Consider the following 15,746-nt stretch of genomic DNA (forward strand, 5'->3'; position numbering starts at 1 on the left):
TACAGCGGATGGTTTACCGACTCGTAAACATACCACATAATGTTTACCATGAGAATATCATGGGTTTTCACTGACACATGAGAAAAAACATCACAAAATCTGAAAGACTGACCATGCGATTTGTTAATCGTTATCACGAATGCAACACGAATTGGAAATTGAATACGTTTAAGCTCAAAAGGGAATATAAGTTGGGATCATGGAATCTTCGGATTGAGAACTTCCTAATCTTTGAAATTTCCTTTGAGTATAGTGGCGTGAATCACTTTCATTATCAGTTCTTTTAATAACCAAACACGTTCCGTTGGATAGTTTTGGTTGGTTTAGGTTTCGAAAGATCATGAACACAGAGCCTACCTTCAGCTGTAAATCGTGCCGTGGTAAGCCAGGTGCGTCCAAGAACTTTAAATATTCAGATAGATAGTTGGTGACTTCGTCTTCGTTTATTACAAAGTTAAAATATTTGAATTCAATCATAGTACACGGACATTACTGATGATCAACAATTGCTTGGAGATTTGTGTACACACACGGTAGTTATGTGTTTGTTGACAACTCAATTCGAGCTGAGCTTACCTCTAATTCAATTATTTTAATACTATTTTAATATTACATTAATATTTTTAACATGTTTGAACATTTAAATTTTTTTAATATTGTTAAAAAGATCAGTCAATACATTAGTAAAAACGAAAAAAAATCTTCAAGTCCAAATATATTTCTCGTTGTTGTTTTCCGCAGTTCCCAGATTTGCAGCTGCCTCCTGGGCGTTTCGTTTCGTTCGTAAAGGATTGGATGATTTTAAGACGGTAGGTTGGTATCGGGAGAAAGGAGAGTTTGTGAATAAGGCCCAGGGTCCATACTCGATCGAAAGCTGCTTCCAAATCGATGAAAACTGCATGCGAAACAAGCCTTGCATTGAATCCAGCGGTGATGTTTTCTGTAAGACGGAGAATTTGATGGACCGTTGAAGTGAAGACAAAAGAAAGTTGTAGAATTCTGCAAGAATTTTAATTAAAGGTTTGGGCAAGTTATTCAACAGGCGATTTGAGATTCCGTCGGTACCAGGAGCCGATTTTTTCTTGAAGTTTTTGATTACGGTTTGAAGTTCTGCAGCGGTGATGAAATGCGGTTCTGAGATTGGAATGTTATAACTGTGAAGGCTTAACCAGGTTTCCGTAAAAAAATCTTATTTTTTTGACCGTCTTAACAATCAACTCCTAAAAACATATCTCTAAGATAAAGTTGAATTTTTTTGTGAACTTTTCCTATTTTTTAATGTCGAATATGTTATACGGGGCTGAGACAAATCCAAAGAACCTAATATCACTAAAATAGGTGCAGCCGTTCTCGAGTTATAAGTGTTCTAACTAACACGATTTTCGACTTTCTTTTATATACATAGATTACTATAATGATTCCACTTTTGGATGATTTCATTGATCAGCTTACGTCGAGATTTCAAAATCACATCTCTCAATATTTTAATACCACCTGTGTGTTGCTAAGAACAGAATAACCGCCGCAACTTTGACCTCTATAAAAATACTTGGAATGGGACTTCGTAAACGCTGAATCAGACATGTGGCGGATGAAATGGCAGAAAGAGTCTGAAATAGAGCGCCCAACCCCTACATGGGTTCATGAAGCTCTCGGAGGATGCAATGAGGGTTATTTCCAAATATTCACGAACTTCTAAAGATCTTTGCAACACTGCCTGTTTCCACATATACTCCTGAGAGGACTTTCTCTTCTCTAAAACGCCACAAAACTTATTCAAGAAACTCTTCAGGCCAAGAAAGACTAAACGGTTTGACTTTGATGTCAATCCACCGCAGAATTGACATCGACACCGAGGAGATAATTAATTTGTTCGCTGCAAAGAAAGCTAGAAGGCTAAATTTAATTTTATAATAATATGTTTATATTTTCCTTTAATGGTTTATAATAAATGTATACTTATATATAACGGTATACGCTATTTTATTTATCTAATAATAATAATTTTACGTTTGTGTACTATTCGATTAAACCCCCCCGAAAATATTTTCTGGCCTTGCTTGGTACTACCCCTCCCCTATCGCCGAAGCCATCCGAGAGTGTCCGGGCTCTCATGAAAGCTCACCCGCAGGCATAAAGAGAATGGACTATAGTGAGTTGACATCGCCGCGCCGCCCGACAGCCGTGTAATCTTGGTGTTGCAGAATACCTTCTTTTGGAGACCAGTTTAAAATATGCTATTTAGATTGAGATATTATGAAAAAGTAAAAATGTTAATAATTCTATATTAGAGGTGCTAGTTGCCTTCGCCGGGGGGAGGAAGACCAGATGAGGATATATTACATAAAGATGGACATTGTGAGTGCTCCTTCTGTTTGCCTTGATGTTGACGCTAGAGCCGTCGAAATTAGTCGACAGCAAATAAAAGTTTGTGGAAGAGTGCTACTTGGTTTTCCCTTGACCATGAATATCTCATCGTTCCACGCCAAAATCAATTGAATTCATTCGTCACTTTTATTCGGTGGTTTTGCCGATCTCTAATGGAATTGGGGCCGAAAACAGGTTAGATGTAGCAAAGAAAAACCAAAATGTAGGCCAACTGCGAACATTGACTTAGAAAAAACAAAACATGCATTTAAAGGTTTTATAATGGGGAAAAACAAGGTTTGCTAAAGTACAACCAGATCAGGCCCAGAGAAAAAGCTGGACCAAAATAGGTTCTATATTTTTCTCCTCATCTCCACTGTCGACCTCAACTTCTCGGTATCCTGAGTGTGCAATGTGCATCCGCTTTTCCCCTGGCTTCACGAAGTTGACGGACAGTTTGACGACGTCGTATCCCTATTCGGCCAACCCACTATAGCCCCTCCACATCTACGAGGCACTGTGCAAGCCACCACAAGGGTGTGTGGCCCGGGGGGTGATTCAACACCAAGTCGGCATACCTACAGCCACTAACATCCTAACAAGATAGCCGCAATCAAGAACACGCTCGCTCGTCTGACACGGGCCAAGCGCACAGGAAAGGAAGATGCGGTCCGACCAGAGAATGCTAAGGACACGAACATGCGAATAAAACCACTATGTAGAGATATGAATACGAAAACTAGCGCAGCAAGTGATTCATGCATGAATTATAACATGCCAAAAAACTCATACAGGTAGTTAGTATTTAGAAATATGATAAGCTATTTACCTTTGCATTATATTCAGGTTCTCACCGCGTCCGTTGACTTTTGTTGACAACAGTAATAAGTTATTAATATAAGATATAGGATACCAATAGTTTGGGAAAATAAAAGACTCTTCACCTTATTTCTAGTGAAGTGTTGTTGTGGTCTATGGTTTCAGGATTAGCATTATTTTCCCTGTCCCAGAGCTGTTGCAAGATACATCTACCTCAAGGAAAATTGGGTCACCCTCTTTGTCTATAAGTGTGGAGTGTTTACTTAAATAATGGAATCTGTCTCCTTTTACGCAAAGGCTGCTAATCTCTCATGTTGTAATTGATATCTCTCATGTTGTCATTGATGCTAGGGGTTAGATGGAAGATGGGACTTTCTAGTCCCAATCTCGCCCAATAAAGACGTATTATTATTATTATTATTATTATTGATATTTGTTGCTTGTGCAGCTCATGTGCTTGTAGAATTGTTAACTTCCACAGATTTCACCTCTAGTATGTAATATTTAAATTGTTATTGTTGTATTTCTTTTACCAGTTATTGTATCAAGAAATACCAATGTCCACTGAAGTAAGTTTCCGAGATCATTATTCTTACCAACCACCAGATCGCCGGATGACTTTGTACATTAATCTTGTATAATGGTTACTGCTTTAGTAACCTGGGGAAGTTCTTCAGGAATATTTTCCTACATTCATTGCTTTTAAGTTTCTCGCAATTGCAGTAGCATTATTAAGCCTGAATAGCACGCCCTATCGTGACGCGCAAAAGAACACGCGCCGATATGTGCATTCAAACTTCGCGGCAGCGTTGGACCACTGGCATAGATGGCACTGATGTTTCAAAACCTATACGCTTTTTCCTTATGGGTATGTCGCCCCCTTGCTTATACTACTCCGCAGATAAATTGGATTAAACCGCTGACAAAAAGGATACAAACATTCGTTTAAAAGAAACATTGCAATGTTTCCACTCAATTTATTTCCACTCGACGCGTTTCGTTGTTACAGCAACATTTACAAGTTTTACTTCCATCATATCGCGCCACATATTTTACAAGATATAGGATACCAATAGTTTGGGAAAATAAAAGACTCTTCATCTTTGGCCCATGGCTGGCTAATGGCTTACCTGACATTGCTGGCTATTTATCTAATGGCCCGTGGCTGGCCCATTAACTTGCAAATGTAGAAGGAAACAATTTATATCAGGTGCGGATTGATATGCAAATCGGAAACATCGTGCCAACAAAAAGGGCTTCAGACGGGATTAATATTAATGTTTCCCACAGGTTGATGTTTGCAATGGTGAACGGTGAGGTTTTTTCGGTAGTCATTGGAATTCCGTTCTAAAGATGGTGCATGTGAGGAGCAACTACCGTTGAGATAGAATGACTTGGGCGGGAGCGGAGTCGCGAGACGCGTGTTGTCACAAAGTAGCTAAAACCAGCAAAATGTTATTTGGCAGTGAAACTAGTTAAGTATTAAAGGATAAATAGCAAACAAAAAGTTTCCCTTCCCTTGTTTAACTTGGGAACGACGTTCTAATGTTCCTCGCTCACGCAAGTTTCCATTTCAGCGGCCAAACAAAAAATATTATAAATAAAGCAAATCATTAATTGAATTATGTGACGATTAGGACATGGAAAAAGCGTAGAAATATGTAATAAATTTACCGTGAAATAAATATTCTGGAATAAAAATATCCACGCGAATAAGAAATGCTCTTTAATAATACCTACCAAAATTATATAACGATACATATCACTTCTTAAAGTTACGATATACGGTCATTCACGATAACTATCCCCCTCAACCCTTCCCATAGTTACGCCACTGACCAGGACCATACTTAATGGCAAAATAAAACTGAAAAAAAACACTTCTAATCCTGATGCTCAGCTGAATATATTTAGAGCAGTGATCTCATAAATTTCCATAGGTGTTTCTATATTTTCAGGATTAGGGATGTTGACATTCTAAGCATAGCAATCACCAGGGCCGCACACTGGGTGTAGATGGGGCAGACCAAGGCAGACTGCCCCGGGCCAGGGGCCTTAGATTCGTGAAATTTCAAACGCTATTTCTCTTCGGGGGAGGGGGCCTCACAGCCAAACTCTACCCCCGGCCACAAGAAGTCTGGGGGCATCCCTAGAAAACACAAATGCATATAAATATTTGCGTTTATTTTGCGGTGCTAATGTTAATAATGACTAGACTACGCGATTTGGTGGGGCAAACATCGAATTGGTGGCAAGTAGCGAGACTGGTAGGCAGGCTGTTCAATAAATGCGCAAAGCATGCATAGGAATTGACCACGATCTGAAAACCTGTGTAGTAGTAAAAACATGAGAGTAGTAAAACCACTTTTTCGAAGGTTCATTACAATCCGATGACTACAATTGATATTAAACCACTCCATTAAAAGCATAAATCAACCAGTTCCTGACTTCTCAGGATAAAAGAGACATTGCAATGTTGCATGCATGCATAGGAATTGCATAGGAATTGACCACGATCTGAAAACCTGAGTGCAAGAACCAGACGATGACCAATTTTTGCGAAAATGAGATTTCCAAAAACACATGAAGCTCCTCCCCCTTGACTAGAGGACATATTTTTTGCAACTGTAAGCTCCAAATAAGTTCAGCAGAAATTGTCGAAACCTACCTTCTACCGATTCTACCCTCCGAGTGACCATCATTATTTTCTATTTTTCTCAAAAATTCACCTTTAATTATTATTCGGTCCTTGAACTGTCTTTAATATACCTATATATTTAATGCTCTAAATTAAAATGTAATGATAATAGAACTTATGGTACAGCGGAACTTCCCCAGGTCGCACCTCCAGTTCCAAATGCTTCCAAATTTTTTTCCCAGTTTTCTCTGTATTCAAAAAGTGAATGGGATAAATTTCAGATAGTGGGTAGGGCCTATATTTAGCAGTGTCCCAAGCCTACAATGATGTCGGTGCGTCACTGGGGGAAGTTTAATATATATGCGGAAGGAGCTCTACTTGTTCCAATGTGAAATAATCAGGTTGGGAAAAGACGTATGGACTACTGCACTTCAATCTCGTAGTAGGTATTACAACTTTTTGTTTTGCGAGGTAATGGCAATTTCCACCTCGCTATATTTAAAAACATAATATGTGCGTAATCAAACCACTTTTTATGGTTAATTTCCTCCGCTAGCAATAATAATTTATATAACTTTATTCAAAGTTAAACTTAACCAGCTTCTGATTTCTCACATGAGAATAAATTTTAAAAATCGATAAAAACGAGGGATTTCAATTTGAAATCGAAATAATTTTTGATTCAAAGGATTAATTATTGTTTTATACCATGTCTCTTTTAAACTTTATTAATCTTATGATTACCCTAAAATCTCAATCACGTCGGAGTCAACAATTGATTTCAAGTACCCTTCATTCGTTACCGTGGATGAGATGTTCAAGGCTCTGGCGCTGAGCAACAATGGGAGGTCCATGGAGACCACTTCTCGGGTTCCTCATTTGGCCTGTATAGCTGCTTAGTTGTGGACTTGCTGTCTTTAAGCCATAGCTAAGAGATATAATGGGCTGCGTTCTTTGCTGCTGCGGACGCCAGGAGGAGGAGGTGACGGTCCTGGCTGAAGCAGTGATGGAGGGAGTTGTGGAGGGAGATGATCCCTCCGAGATTTCGCTGGATGCGTCCAGCGAAATCTCGGAGGAAGGCTACCTGGGGGACATAGAAGACGAAGGAGAGGAGGAGCTTCTACCTGTCCCCCACGATGGCCGCGGTGAGGGCTCGGGGTCCTATCACCACTTTCAGCCGCTGGTTGAGAGGGGCCATGGGTCTTTCGAGCGCAGCCTGATGGCTGGAGGTGACTTCTCGATGGATGACATCTTCCACGAGTGGTTCCTGCATGACCTTCTTTAATACTAGTATTAAAGGAGGCCATGGGTACCTCAGTCAGCAAGCTGTGCAGTGAGTGAGAATGAACGGGGCCAGAGGAGGGTCACGGCCCTACTCTGACCTCGGGGGTGCGTGGTATAGGCCTGACCGGAACCGAAGGGGACCGGAAGGGGAATCCCCACATTAAACAGGATAACGAGCCGAAAGCGCGGCCTCCTGGGCTCGGCATGGAATGCGCTGAAGAAGCGGTGGAACACGACAATTGTTCAACCCAAATACAATTGAAATCAATCCATGTGAAATAATTTCTCAAATAAAATATATTTTCGTCTGTGTCTTGCCTTTATTAATCCTTCGTCCTTCAATCCCGACGAGAGTAATTTGATGTCCATTAGTTCTAAATATTTTATATATATTTCTCTGAGGCTTTGAAGGAGGATGTATCCCCCCCCCCCATAATTACGCCACTGTCATGAGACATCAATGCCTGATGGAGTCGAGGTACAACTGGATGGCAGGAATGGAAAAGGAAGACCACGAATAGAGGACGTGGAACAGATTAAGAACGACGTGAAATATAAGAATTTCGTAGTTGCCAAAATATTAGTTGAGGAAAGAATTAATTTCAGATATGCGTCAAACCAGTCTTAGGATTATTGGTCAGTGATGTGATTATGACTCTGAAATGCCGAAGCTGCTACGAAAGTTGCTTCCATGCGACCATTAACCCTTCTTTTGCAATTGATTTTTCTATTGACGGTGTAGAGATTAATATTTATTTTTATTCCTATTTCAAAACTGTTATGAACATTTTCTTTGCATTTGACCCAGATCTCAACTTAATTCTCCCGTCAACTAATACTTTGACAGCTACGTATATCTTCTATGGACTTCTGGTGGACTGATGCACTGAGATGGACCTCTGCTACAAGCAATATATCTAAATGCAGGTAAGTAAGTAGAGTATTTCAGATTTTGTTAAAAATGTGAGAGAAATGTTTAATTATTGATTTTGATATCATACTGTATTCAAGAAACAACGAAAACACAGCGATCGAAGGTTACATCTGCAATAACAAAGCGCGCGCATTCTAGAAGCGTTTCTTGCCTAGTGGATGTCATTGACACTCCCCTCCCTCCTCAGGTGTTACAAGTGTTATTGCTACCTAAATCATTGAAAATATTGTATAGATTTGACAAATAACGCATTATGATTGCAAAAACAAAAAAGAAGTCTATTGCGGGCATAACCGCGCGATAAATGTAGGCGCTAAAACATAAAGTTACGTATTTTCGTTTTTATTGGTACAATACCGCAACAAATATATTTTTATTCTTCAAGATCATTGATCAGTACAATCGAGAGTCCGGACTAAGCTGATCCGTATGACCGTGAGTCTACTGCATTTAGTATTTATTAATCAAGCTTTATTAGGAAAACTAGGTATTTTTGTTTGAAAAAACGGAGCATATATAATGTATCACAAAATTTAATACCTATATTGCCTTAAGAAACTCACCTAAATACACAAAATATTAAAAATATATGACCCCTCGATGGAGTGCGCCCCCCCCCCCCCCCCTCCCCCCCTAGCATTTGACTCACGAGCCGCCACTGGTCAAGCTAATGCGAGCGTCTGAAACGGGAGTTGGGAGCTTGTACGTACTGGACTTCGCCCCTAGAAATACAAGTTCTCCCAAAGACAAATAGTGGGCATTGTCATTTTCGATTACCAATATTAATGGTTTGATAGCAAGGTTAATAAGTAAATTTTACTGGGGCCGCTACAGTGAACCCTGAAAACGGAGTTATACGGCGGGACTCGAGTAAGATTGATTTCATGGAAATGGATGGGTTCATGTAGGGAAATGGAATAACGATTGTCAGAGTCCATGGAAATCGGTAGTGATAGATCGTTGCAGTTGAATTTTATTACATTAAAATATCGTGAAAAGATAAAAATAAATTCCCTCTACAAGCTGAAGCAGCACAAAAATGTTCTCATGAAAATTTTCGTATAGAAATATCTCTTTATTAATATCCGTAATGCGCAAATCGGGAATATCATGCATATTCAACCAGTTTAAATTAATCATAATCTTTTTCGTTAACCCACTTTTAGCATTAAATTACCATAACATTCAATTCATACGTTAATAACCAAAAGTTAAAATTCGCGTGCCTGTGTCCTGTGTTATCGAAGATCAATTGTTTCCAGTCGAGGACCGTTAGACCATTTAAGTAAGTAGACCTGCCATTCGGGCGGAACGCTGTGGCCAACATCGCACGGCGGGGAAGTGAGTGGGATGAGGGAGCGTGACGTCACGGTTGGGACCGTAGACGATATTCCGTATGCGCGCTTGAGATATTTTAACGCTCATCCGCTGCAAAGTCGCTGAAAAGCGACGATATTGGGCACGCAAAATGATTGTACTCTTAATAAATATATTTTTACGATGAACCAAGGCATTTTATAGCCTTGACTGTGCGCAAAAAGCTAAATAAATCAAGATAAAGCGAAAAGCGATCGTATTAAATAAATTGATTAAGAATGTCATATGTAAACATGGGCGTACCCAGCGAAGGGCAGGGGGAGCAGCTGTCCCCCTAGAACCAAAAATCGCAAAAGTCTTTAAGCAAAATCAGTACTGAATTGAAACGAAAGTATTCAACAAATTTTCTTCAAACCAACGAAAAATGATATGTATTAGTATAAGTTAAGTAACTGAAATAAAACTATTTTTTCAATGAAATAATCTCATAAACTAATAAAGCGCCCTTATAATGTTCTTTTAATGTTGTTTTCATTCATCTTTTCCATGCTAAAATGTCTCAACTTTGCTTGCCCCCCCCCCCTCCTAGATCATGGCTTCCCCGCTAGATCATGGCTTCCCCCCTAGACCATGGCTTTCCTCCCCCTAGACCATGGCTTCACCCCCTCTAGGTGAAAAAACAGGGTTTCTGGAAAGTATCACGTAATTTTTTCCGCAAAAACCAGTTTATTGCGACCGCGGTAATCTTCAATAAAAATAATTAAACAAATCGTTTTATTTATGAACCCAACACAATGAAGCCTAGATTAACGTATTTACACTGAAAATACGCATTTTGAAAAATCCTACGTGAGATTAGAAAGAAGGCGTGGAGCAAAATCCCACGATATCTCACATAGGATGAAGGGAGGGGTCCATAAAAAGGCAAAATTATTTTAGAAATATTACTTATTACTAGTAGATTAACCTAACGGTGACATTCCTAGAAAATGAATATTAAGACTGTCCCAACGGTCGTGTGTCATTTTTGACCTGTAATTTTAGTAACTTTGCATCGAGCAATATTCATGAAAATTGGCACACTAATATGGGGAAAGGTCCTAAGTTTTGTTGAGTTTAAGCAAAATTTTACAATTTTGACCTTTTGACCCCACAATGTGGGTCCAAACCAAAAATTTTAATTTGCCTTATGTGGTTTTAATGTAAAAAATCGAGATTGAAAAATGTCTGAATTTCATTGACCAAAATGTCAATTCTTGGGTTTTCGGACACAAGAAACCTGAAAAAAACACTTTCATTTACGAAAATTCAACCGTTGACCCAGTAAGGTCACCGTTAAGGTCATAAGGGTGGCAAAAAGAATAGCATACCAACAAAGGTGTCGATCCATGGATTGTATAGGGCACCCAAGTCATTGGTATTGTCCAAATACCCGTATTATTCACTAATTGACCTCCAAGGTTAATACGGAGGTCAAAGGCCATAGAGGTAAACGTCCGGCCATCGTGACACCCAGGTTTCGAACCATATGTTTTGAAGGGTGCCAAAGTCGATTTTTCAGTTAATAGATCCGTATTGTTGATTTTTTGACCACCGAGGTCTCAATGGGGGTCAAAGGTCATAGAGTTAAATGTCTGGCCATCATGACAACCAACGTGTCAAACCATAGGTTTTGAAGGGTGCCAAAGTCGGTTACGCAGTTCATTCATCCGTACAACAATTTATTTTGACCTCCGAAAGTGTCCATAATGTGTCCAAAGTCATAGAGATTTTAGTCGACCGCTTTGACTTTCTGACCGCTTTTGATTCAGATATTTTAAACTTCATTCGCTACTTCGATTACCAAAATGTTATCACCCTCAATAACTTCAATAGCATTTTAAAAAAAGGTGATTGATGATTTTTAACGTGATTCATGATATCTGCATGATTTATTGCACCCACTTCGAGCTCACTTATGCTCTTATCGATGGTTAATGGAAAAAAATTACTTTCTGACCGCTTTTGACTCAGATATTTTTAACTTCATTCGCTACTTCGATTACCAAAATTTTATCATCTTCAATAACTTTGTGGCGGCCGCACCTCCTGCCTCGCCGCCACATCGCTTGCCCGGAGGCAATTTAAAGCGCGCTCCGTCATCGCTTCCTTCCAACAGTCCAGATAGCCCAGCGATAGCTCAGTCGCCTCCCAAGCGGGCGGCCCGGGTTCGATTCTCCGTGCCGGAAAGTTTTATAACTTAATTTTTCTAGCCTTCTAGAATTCCCTTCTAGAAGTTTCTTTAATGTTCAAGAACAGTAAGATAGAACATACTGGAAGTTGGCAAACTGAATAAATACTGCGGCCTTTCGTCCGGCAGTTCAGTGTAGAATTGTACACAATTCAATAAACATCGTCCAAACCATTCCATCGAATCTTCATTGTTAGCAGCCTACATCGACTCCTGCTACAACTTCAATAGCATTTTGAAAAAGAGGTGATTGATTGTTTTTAAACTCTAGCTAAATTTGAGGATTCTTTTTCAAAACTCTCTTCTACAATTCTAGGACATTAAGCCTGATATAGAAAGTAGGAATTCATGGTGTGGTATAATTTAAAAATTATATCTACAGCTGACGAAAGAGGTAACTAGCGCGTTTTACAGTAACCAAGTATTTTCTTATACATGCGACTTCTGCAGTTTCAAAAAATTCTTTCAACATTTGAAGACGCGCAGTGTAATGTAGAAATAGAAATATATTTTAATTCTTCGTTAAAACTTTCGCGGGTGCTCGTCATGTTGAATTAAAACTTTTGGGCTATGTCGCCGCGTCAGATTTTGGGTGGCCCCAACGTTTCCCGACCGATGCTGGTCGCTTTCTCAAGGGAATCTGAAAGGGATTCCCTTGAGAAAGCGACCAGCATCGGTCGGGAAACGTTTGGGCCACCCAAAATCTGACGCGGCGACATAGCCCAAAAGTTTTAATTCAACATATATTTTAATGACAATATTTTCCACATCTGCGGGCAACAAAACAGCAGCTATTTGAACGGCGTTGTGTATCATGTGCGCTGCAAAACCGATTTAATAACTTGTGATGTACAGGCCTTAGATCTGAAGGAATGACCATGAAAAATGGCATGGAAAGGCATCCTTCTACTGATGCAAGTTTCTTTTCTTCGTTTTTATTATAAATTTCTGTATTTTGGAGGAAGATGCAGAAGTATTTAAATATCTTTTATGCCCCTTCGTTTAAGTGCTTCGAAATATCATTCCTACTGCCGTGAAAAATAGAAAATTACCCGTTACATTTCACACATTAGACAAAGTAATCGCTCCTGGATTTTTTTAATAAAATGAGATTCACTTCTTATATGATCTTTGAATTTGCATCCTCTTTTGTTACGCATTATGACAAAAATCTAAAAAATAAAATCATGTCATAAATAGTTTAAAAAAATTTCATTGAAAACTCGGTAAGTACATACGTACAAAATTGCAAGAATATATTTATTAAGTTATTCAATGAAATAAATATAATTGATTGTTTTAAAGCAAATTTATCTTTAAAATTATTTTAATCCAATCCTCTCTTTCTTTCTTATTATAAATATGTTAATAGATATTATTTATTCCCAGAATTTTCCGTAGCGTACGTAAATCGTAGGTGTCACTTGCAAAGCCAGCGCTAGACCTTTTTCCACCATCGCAAAATATAAATAACACGAGAGCTGTCTGCTAAGTAAAAAATTATGCATTTATGAAATATCTAAATTACTTACCTAAATAATATGAATTCTGATGCGAAGGCGTTGCCGCGTTACTTCGTGGACGACCGGCAAATTCTTTACACCATGACCCTTTTCCTCTCTGAAATTCCCCCCGTTTACAACTTTTGTGCAAGATTTCATGTTTTTATAACGATGTTCCGAATGATGCTAGATCGCTAACGAGATAATAAAAAAATCTGCGTAAGTTTACAAAGACAAAGTAAACATTGTCTTCATTTCACTGCCACAATATTTTTTCGTCGCTGCCAATGCCGAAAAATGCCACTGTTCATTAATTGTTAAGTTCACCAATCCAACCATGGCTGAGAGAATACTTCTCGTACATAGCGCAATATATATTAGTACTTTTAATTGAAAAATCGCGAAGAAAATGGTCAGAATACCGCAGTGATACAATGAATCCCCATTCGTAGCCATGCGCTACGACGATGAGCGTCCCAACCGTGACGTCACGTCGCTTTAAAAGTGGGCGGGGAAGGAAGGGAGCGGAGGGGAGATGTTGGCCACACGGCGAGACATGGGTAGGGGTGGGGAATGACGGATCTAGTTCTTATATGGTCTAAGGTCGAGGATGTTTTGGCAGTTTTGAGCGGTTTTGGGTGCCTCTGGAAAGGAAGTGTAATATTAGAAAAATCTGGAAAAGTAGACATTTCTAGGTTTTTAGTGAAGATTGACGACAGTATTTATTCCCCGCGACCTGTACCGAAGAAAATTCAACTCCCAAAATGTTGGAAGTAACGTGCAATGACCGATTAGGGAAGAAAGTGCGAGTGAAATGCAACCCTGACGATACAATTGGGGATTTGAAAAAACTTATTGCTGCCCAAACTGGCACCAGGTGGGAGAAGATAGTGCTCAAGAAGTGGTATACTATTTTCAAGGATCACATCACGCTTCATGATTGTATCCTTTATCAATATGCTTGATGATACTTTGTATTATAAGAAGTACGCCTGTGAAGGTATATTGCGTGGTAATTATATATTAGTATCATGGTATATTGGATCATCATCAACCTGATAGGAAGTAGATGACTTCGGTTCATGCTTCAGCGCCCCATCACTCCTTTCATATTTTGAATTTCATCATTTAGGTGGTATTTGTTTTCCTTAATGCTGTATCAGATGAAATCCACGATGGAATGAATTTAGAGCTGTATTACCAGTGAATTCCAGTTCAACTTGATAACTAATCTCTGTTGTCCACATGGTAATGTGATGAAAGTGCATGTTACGATAATGATGGTAAATTATGTGGACGGACTTGTTTGCAATGAACATTGTGTGAAAAGTTTTTTGGTTTGCGTTTTAGCATTCGTAAGTAATGTGGGTATATCATATTAATTATATTCGCATTGTAAATGGTAATATATTTTCCATCTAATAAATGTAATTAACTCTGAGAATTGCTATTATCCATACCATCGAACGCATTTCTGATCAATGACTTAAATTTACTACGATAAAATCTTTTCTACACCTACCCGTAATTATTTTAGTAGTTAAGTACGTAATTCATCTGAAGGACAGTGATTACTACATAATGCCCTTAACGTTAAATTTGGTTGTGTTCATGTCAGCACAGTGAATATTATTTCTTACATCCGTATGGCCTTCTTGCCCTCGTCCGTGAAGTAGAAATTTTCACGAGTCTCCTCTTAACGAAAGGTGACCTAAATGACCTTGCGATTTGGAAAAGTGGACTCCTAAGGACTTTCGACCTCTTCAATGAAATTCTTTTCTATTCTCTCATTCTCATGGCTGAAATATTGAAAGGTAGGGCAAATGTCTTCGCCCTGAACTTCTCCATCGCCAAATGTAGATACTTCCTGAAATAGTCTCGCACTTTGACATTTTTTCCACCATATTTTTGTTACCCTGTAATAGTGATGTGTTTAGAAATTCCTATTATTCTCCACTTATTACCTTCTCACTTATCCTTTATTCTCAACTCCACTTTTCCTCCTGGTAAAGACTGTTATTGCTGGAGCTCCATGGCTAACCTCTAACTCTGCTCATGTAAGCCCAGCAAAAGAGAGATCTCTTTGGGACACGTGCAAGTGATATGATACCATTGAGACTAGTAGCCTATCTCCCTGTCTCTGTCGTACTTTTGATATAGGGTGAGACAAATTCCCAGCCCACCATGGATAATGTTTCATGTTTCACTGAAATTGTTAACCCCAAGTTTCTATCCTCTTTGGGTAGCTCATCAACCAATGCACCTCCCTCCGGCAAGTATTCCGCTAAATTATTTGTTTGCAAATGTTTTCTCCCCGACTCATTTTCCTGACCCCAGGCAATTTGACCTCCTTCATGTCTTAAACTCATTCCCCACACCTTCAACGCCAAAGGTTGGTGTTGGTGGGAGAGGGCATATCTCGTCCTGGTCTGCTACACATATGCATGGGCATGCATTTCACGCATTCAGAGTTGGGAGGCCAGTTCTTTTACTTCTGGCCACCATGCACTTTGAAGATTTTGGTATGGAGGTTTACTCTTATTGTAATATGTACATGTGTTAAGATTTGATTTGAATATGTTTTTTAGGGTTGAATAGAAGCTTCAGGATTTGCTGAAATACACTCACTCCACACAATTCCCCTTGGACCTCATT

General features: G+C 39.1%; 1 protein-coding gene across 1 annotated transcript; it reads left to right on the top strand.

Annotated features, from left to right (window-relative positions):
• Positions 1-13,674: 13,674 nt before the first annotated feature.
• LOC124174173 (ubiquitin-like protein 5) lies at positions 13,675-14,535 on the top strand. Its single transcript, XM_046553280.1, has 2 exons — positions 13,675-14,033; positions 14,255-14,535. The coding sequence occupies exons 1-2, from the start codon at positions 13,856-13,858 to the stop codon at positions 14,296-14,298; spliced, it is 222 nt and encodes a 73-aa protein (XP_046409236.1). The 5' UTR covers positions 13,675-13,855; the 3' UTR covers positions 14,299-14,535.
• The last annotated feature ends 1,211 nt before the right edge of the window (positions 14,536-15,746 follow it).

The sequence above is a fragment of the Ischnura elegans genome, chromosome 2 (assembly GCF_921293095.1).
Source record: "Ischnura elegans chromosome 2, ioIscEleg1.1, whole genome shotgun sequence".
Classification (NCBI taxonomy): domain Eukaryota; kingdom Metazoa; phylum Arthropoda; class Insecta; order Odonata; family Coenagrionidae; genus Ischnura; species Ischnura elegans.